Source organism: Schistosoma haematobium, chromosome 2 (genome assembly GCF_000699445.3).
Source record: "Schistosoma haematobium chromosome 2, whole genome shotgun sequence".
In the NCBI taxonomy this organism is placed as follows: Eukaryota; Metazoa; Platyhelminthes; class Trematoda; order Strigeidida; family Schistosomatidae; genus Schistosoma; species Schistosoma haematobium.
Window position 1 is genome coordinate 29,444,013 of NC_067197.1, and position 7,843 is coordinate 29,451,855.

Consider the following 7,843-nt stretch of genomic DNA (forward strand, 5'->3'; position numbering starts at 1 on the left):
AATTTTTTACAAGGATAAGTCAGATGTGAGGGAGGCAGAGAAAACAACAACTTGTGGTAACTTTAATTTTGTTTGATTAAACAATACATTGATCAATGAATTTTAGTAAGAAACGTATTCTCTATTAGCATAATTGATACTTTAATTAGAAGAACCATATAAAATCAATAAGTTAATATGGTTACTTGAAAAAAAATTGTACTACTGATAAACTATGAATCATCATTATTTAGTTGGGTAACTTGTGAAAATTAATTCAATTTGTAATAGATGTTATTGGAAAAACTACTGCAAATCAAATAATACTGGAACAATTCATGATCCCAGTATGAGTTCTTTCAGTAATACACATCCTTAAAGATCCCATATGAAGTAAAACAAAAAAAAATCGTTAATGACCATTATGCATACAATATTCTTATATATAAGTTTTATATATAACACATAATATATTGAATGGAATATACTTTATTGATTTTTCAATCAATGTAGATAATCATTCGATTTATGACAAATATTATATAAATGATAATATGAATCAATTAAATTTGGTAAAAATTTCATTGATTTTTAAAGAAAGAAAAAAAAAGAACAACTTCCATTTAATGTATATTAGTAATTACAAAATCAATATTAGAAATACCGGTCGTAACTAACAAATTTGAAATGATAATGATAAGATGCTTATTAGTTTAAATGCTGAGAGAAGATAATTAAAAAGTAATAAACAGAATAAATAAATTAATGAATATAATCATTTGCCTATAAAAATGATCATTTCATTGAGTTTTATTTGGTAAAAGTAAAAAGTTGAAAATTAAGCAGTGATGGATAGTGGCTAGCAGTGGAATCCAGGACGCGCGTTTCGTCCTATTCGGGACTCGTCAATTGGATGTACTTGCATCTCAGAGTTGATGTCCACTCTGGGACTTGAACCTAGTACCATTCGCTTCAAAATTAGTTTAGTAAACGGAATACATTCATTATGACAGTAAATAAGAAAGATTGGTTCAGCGAAGAGTTCGCTTTTTGTTCAAAAGAAAAAAACGACTGTTTTATCATTATTTGATTTAAAATAAGATATTTTCAATGTAAAATGGGTAGAGATCTACTTTTATCATCTAATATATATGGTATTATTATAAGTTTAGTAGTCAATCAATTAGTCAGTTACAATATAGGACCAGGCAAATATAAGCATTGGTCCAAGTTGCTATACTTCGTTAGCACAATAAGATGAACACCAGATTCATAGAAGTAGTCACTTCAATGGTAGTAATGTATAAAAAAGGATTATGTATAAGGACAATTAGTGAATGCGTAAGTTTCATCAAATAAATCCGTAATAAACCATGAATATAATTTTCATCAAAATAAGGATTTCGTTGGCTTCAATAACTAATGAAAGTTTATTTAAGATGCTGAAAATGATTTTTTAAAAGAAAAACCGACACTACATTTGTCTACATAACCTATTCACTATGATAAATGTAGAAAGTCCATCATAAATAAGTTATTTATTCTCTGAAGAAGTGATTAAACTGAATCACAAAACGTCACAAAATCTAATCTTTCTATTCATTGGGATATTATAAGTATATTATTTATTTATTTATTTATTTATAAAAATCTACCCAATGCTTAATTTATTCGAAATTATCAAGTCAAACCTTGTTAATGATACCTACAAACTTAACAACTGTTGTAGATTTACGCCAATTCAAATTTCCACTTGACATTAACTTAAACAGATGGAAGTATTAGAATGAATTAAAAGATGGCCGAAGTAATATGAGTATTTACGATTATGCAAATAAGGCTAAAAATACAGAAACCGTTTTAGAAAAAAAAGGAATGTGTTTACGGAATAGAAAGTATGGAATAATATTAAAACTCAGTGTCTGAGGGGAGTAATATAAATGATGCATCTAAACCGTTGTGATTTATTTTTTGTAGTGTTAAACATAGTGACTAGGCATTGACAACTATTCAGAGTGCCCATATCAGATAGTCTGGATATATCAATAATTAACAGACGAACAGTCAGGGACTTTATGAGTAGTACAAAGACTGATTTCGACGGCAGCTAGCATTTTTTTCAACCTACTTTTACATCACTTAATATCATGTGCCAAGAAATGGGGTGATTAGGCATATGTAGCAAATGACTCAGGTGTCTTATACAATGGAGACGCACAGATACTACCTATTTATGTAGGAAAAGATGATTGAATATATTTCCTATTACACATAGAAGTTACTAACGGAATATGTGTTAAAATAGAACTAGTGTTCAATAAAGATATATACTCAGTTAGCTGCCACTTGTCCAGTTGTTAAGTAGATATTAAGATTGATAATAATTGAAAATAAAAACACAAGTGGACTTATTCCCATAGAAGATGCCCAAGACGATTAGATTTTAAATTATCCTCTAGTTCATAATTATTCATTTTTAAACACTTTTAACATACAGAAATAATAGATATACACTTTTCTTTTTATTCATTATGAAATTATTATGTGATGGGTTGACAATTAGATTGTTAAACAAGTAATGATAAAATAGTGAACAAATGAATACAGTTATGAAATTACGCTAATTGAAATCTATCACTCAATCATCAATCTGATAATTGTATAAAAGAATAACGAAATAATAAACTATTGGTTTTGATAGGTATCATTACCAAGGTTTGACTTGATAATTTCAAATAAATTGATCATTAGGTATATTAGATTTGTAATATCCTAATGAGTAGGGAAATTAAGTTTACAAGTTTTCTGGTGTTTCGTAACTCAGTGGAAGGCACCTCTTCAGAGAATAAATAACCAAGTTAAATTAATCCGCGTTTAAATAATACCGTTCGGTACTAGTATCATAGTATTATTTATTCTTGAATTGATTTAATTTAGTTATTTATTTCCTAAAGAAGTGCCTTACACTGAGTTACGAAACGTCAGAAAATTTAATTCTTCTATTTATTAGGATATTACAAATATATTATTTCTATTTATATCGGTTTTGATATTTAACTGACTAAATCTAAAAATAAATTTAGTTGGTTACTAGAAAATCAAAAAATGGTGTTTCAAAGTATGATTAATAATTAAAGTGAAACTGACAACCTTATTTAAACAACTGACTTTCGGCTATCAGATTGAATCTCATTCTTCTTAATAAAGCCAAATCAAGTGAAATATAACATTAGCTATTACTACTACTACTACTACTACTACTACTACTACTACGTAGAATAGACTAATTGTGACTAGCAGTGAAATTCAGGGTGACTGTTTCGTTCTATTTGGGGCTTGTATCCTAATGTTGGTGTTCGTGCTGAAGTCAAATGACAACATAAAAGCAGTCACTGTAAAATGCCTGGATGTCAACAAAGATTGGTCAGAAATTCCGTTAAAAATATTAACAACGGGAGCACTGAATGATATAAGAATTATTATTACAGACGTGAATAAAGAACTGTAGTAATAATATGAATAGTGATTAGTTGATGCGTTTTTTTGAGAGTGCTAAATTAACTAATCACGATGGTAGGACTTTGGTTCTATCGATACTGAACATTACTAGTACATGAATACTTCTCCATTAAGAGGCAATCAACTAAATTTCCTGCATTATTTCACATTTTAATTCTATTTTCATTTTAAATTTTATTTAAATATTATATCCGTTGATCAACTATTCCATAAACGAAATTAACTATAGAATACTAATAATAATATGTGAATAACATAATGAACTTAATAACCTGTATATTAATTCTCGAATCAGTTAGATTATTTAAAGGAAATTTGTCTCAACTAATATTACACTTGAGATTTATTGAAAATAAATTGAAGCCATTGTTGAATATATTTAAAAAATGAGATTATTAATAACATAAACTTAAGGGAAACGAAAAAGAGGAAGGCCAAAAGACACACTGCTTTAAGAATCGGCAGTAGACATGAAAAGGATGGACAGCAACTGGAACCAACTGCAAATGATTGTCCAGGACAGAGATGAATGTAGAATGCTTGTAAGCGCCCTATACTCCTCCACGAAGGGTAACAGGCGCAAGTAAATCTAATCAAAGTTCTATCAGTAGGTTATAGGTTCAACACTCAGTTGAGTAATTTCATTAAACAGAATGTTTGTATTTAATTCAAGAATTTTATTTGTGATTTATAAACAATCTATTTACCTTCATTTATATTTGGACAAAATATATGGATCACCATAAGTGGTTTTATAAACAAAAAACGGTAATAAATAACATCATAATATATCGGTTATAATGTAAAATTATTTACCATACTGCCATGTACTTTTAATATAGGATAATACCAATAATAATAATAATTTTTAAAATAAAACTTACTGCAATAATGAAAAATGGTAACCAGCATAAACAAAAACATCCCATAATAATTCCAAGTGTTTTAACAGCTTTTGATTCATTTTGATGACGTGAATTACGTTTTTTCACCGGTGGTAATTTAGGACACACCCAATTTGGGCTAACTAGACTTCCTGGTTGATTAGCCATGATAAAATTTTCAGTCTGATTAGAACTGAAAGACATTTGATGCATATTGATGTGATTAACTTTCCCGGTATTATTATTATTATCATTGGTAGTCGTATTTTCGTTATCGTTTGTAATTGTAGTAGTGGTTGTAGTTGTCCGGGTATTTGTAAACAAACCCAAAGAGTTTTGTGCATCTTTTTTAACATTACGATTAATAATATGATTCCAAGGAAAATTATGTGATGTAGACGGTGAACTACATCGTCGATCAATTGTATAACTAGGTAAATCTAATAGAAATGGACGATTTATGGGTATATATTCATTAGCTGTAGTAAATGATCTTCTTGGTGTATGAAATGGTCTCTGTCGCGGGCGTGCCGGATGCATTGTAGTAAATTTAGGTCCAATTAACGGTGTACCGAATGATGATGGATAGTAAAAATCACTCTTTATATCACCAATACCTGGAGTAAATGGCATACCGGTACTGCTAACTATTAATGGAGTAGTTTCTTGTGATGTTAACATTAAATTACTACTATATTCCTCGAGGTTATTTTTATTATCATCTCTCAGATTATCATTAAGAGTATATGGATTTGGTGCAACTTCAGAAATTTGTGTTAAGCTATTCATATAACTAGATCCATCAAAATAATGTGATACTGATAAGAAAGGTGGTGAAAATATTGAGTTTCTCGATCGGTTAGAATCAGTTAATAATAGAGATTTATTTTTAGGTATCAATGTCACCGGTTGTTGTTGTAAACTATCATTATTATTAAAAGTAGAAGTATTTAAAGATGATAAATGTTCATTCTCTTTATGATCATTACGATTTCTTAATTGTGTTATATTAATAGTAATCGAATGTCGTGTATATGGTGCGGCGAAAAATTCCGCTCTTAACTGTTTCAATTCTTTAACATGTTGTTCAAATTGTTCAATAGACGATAACGTAGATGAGCATTCCGAAGTACCAGTCGGTTTTTTCACATTCTTTACATTAATATCCAATGATTTTTTAATAAGGAGTTCATCACCGTAACTAAGTCTTCTCAATGGACGTGGTTTACGCCGTCGACATAATTCTGATGGTGGTAAAGGATATTTCTCTTTCTTAGCGTTATTAGATGAATAAACAGTGTTATTCTGTTCATTATTAGGCAGTAATAACACGTCAGATTTGTTTTCTACCATGTTGGTTGTGGTCGCAGTTGTCTGTTTTAATTTTTGCATATGTTGTTCTGGTAGTTCACTTTCTAAGGAATTATGTGCATTAGTTTGTGTAACTGATTCGGCAACACGTTGTTGTTTGGCATCAGCATGTGCCATATTACGTGCTAATATAAGTATACGTCCATATAATATAAGCATTACAATTAATGGAATATAAAATGCGCCACATGTAGCATAGATTTGGTAAATAATATTTGAACTATATTCACATAAACCAGTAACAAATGGTTCTTTAAATCCAAACATTGGTGGTATACTAATCAATGCTGAAAATAACCATACTATTAATATCATTATCATCATACGCTTTGGTGTACGTTTTGCTGCATAACGTAATGGACGAGTAATTGCTAAATATCGATCAATTGATATAGCGCATAAATTTAAAATTGACGCTGTACACATTAATACATCAAATGAAATAAACATATCACACATACCTTCACCAAATGGCCAATAACCATATAATTCACGTAATGTAGCTAATGGTTGAACTAATAAACCAACTAATAAATCACTTACAGCTAAGCTAACAATTAAAAAATTACTTGGTGTACGTAATTTTTTGACTAATCCAATAGCTAAAACTACTAAAAGATTACCAATTATTGTACAAATACTGCATATAGTTAAAAAAATACCAATTATAATCATTGTGTTTACAAATGGTGTTGAAAAGAGCAATTCTTTACTTTTATTCATATTAGTATGATTATGATTAGGAGTAGTAGTAGTAGTGGTAGTAGTAGTGGTAGTAGTAGTGATATTATCCTCAATTGGTATCATTACTGTTTTCTCTTATTTATTGATCACAATCAATATTTTGATTATGTTTATGTTAGTTCAAAATTGTTTCATTTTATTTTTCATAATTAAATTTCAATTTTATCACTGCTGATTTTATTTATTTAAATTTTATTTTATAATTCATGGTTAATTTCCAATATTTAATTGTATTTACAAATAGTATCCACATGGTTTTTCATAGTATGATAGGCTTAATAATAATAACAATTATTATTATTATTATTATTAGTAGTAGTAGTAGTAGAGATAAGATCAAATTACATCCTGCATGAGTTATATATAGTACGTGTATATGTATAGGTATATATATAAATGTATAAAGATGTATTTATAATCTCATATTATTGGACATTGACAATCCATAAATAAATTGAAATTGTCTTAACATTATAAAACTTCTCATTACAATGATCCATTTATGTGGTAAAAGTTGATCAACATTTTTTGACCCATTAATAGATCAGTAAAATGACAATTTAATTAACATAATATATATATATATATAGTTACTGATATACACATACATACACTAAGATGATTATTATTATTCGTCTATTGAAAAAATAATCAAAAAAGTATTTGTAAATTTCATTGGTCAGACTAATATCTATTTGTATGTCTGATAGAAACACGTGAGTATAGGATTTATGGTATAGATCTAATTCACATATTGTAGCTATGTGCATGGTACTAAATATTATTTAAATGATAAATTATCTATTTCATTAAAAAAGTTTAGATACATACAAAAATTAACATTTTTTTTTGGTAAAAAGAGATCTTTATAGAAATATGTGTATGGAAAAAGGTATGTGTTATATTGGTTGTTCTCTTGTTCTTTTATAGCGTCAATTTTCCTATAAGGAATGTACTTTGGTGCTTTATATATGAAGTATGTCTACAAGATATATATATATGTATGTATATATGATTTATAAAAATTCAAAATTACGAACACAGTAACCCATTTCACTTACATGATGTTCATATAAGTTGGGAAAATCTATCAACAAATTATCATCTCTCTCGTTCTATTCACTTGGTGTTGTTTGCTTGTATCTTTCAATGTTATTATTATTAGTATTACACACATGACATACAAATACACATTTACTGACCAAAAATATCAGTCTTGTGTATGGGTGTATGTTTATATGTACCAGGAAACTTTATTTGTTGGAATAGAAAAAGAAATTTTTTTGAAGAGTTTTTAAAATTGTATATTATGTTGATTGAAAGTTTTAAGGAAACACTCAAAAATC

The 7,843-nt window shown here is 28.2% G+C and overlaps 1 protein-coding gene across 1 annotated transcript in view; it reads right to left on the reverse strand.

The window, feature by feature from the left end:
• MS3_00006665 (uncharacterized protein) overlaps positions 1 to 7,038 on the reverse strand; it is a 140,353-nt gene extending 133,315 nt beyond the window's left edge. Inside the window, exon 1 of the mRNA XM_051214869.1 lies at positions 4,383 to 7,038. Coding sequence (XP_051068050.1) covers positions 4,383 to 6,560 — 2,178 coding nt within the window. The 5' untranslated portion in view covers positions 6,561 to 7,038. The remainder of the gene's footprint in view (positions 1 to 4,382) is intronic.
• Positions 7,039 to 7,843: the final 805 nt, after the last annotated feature.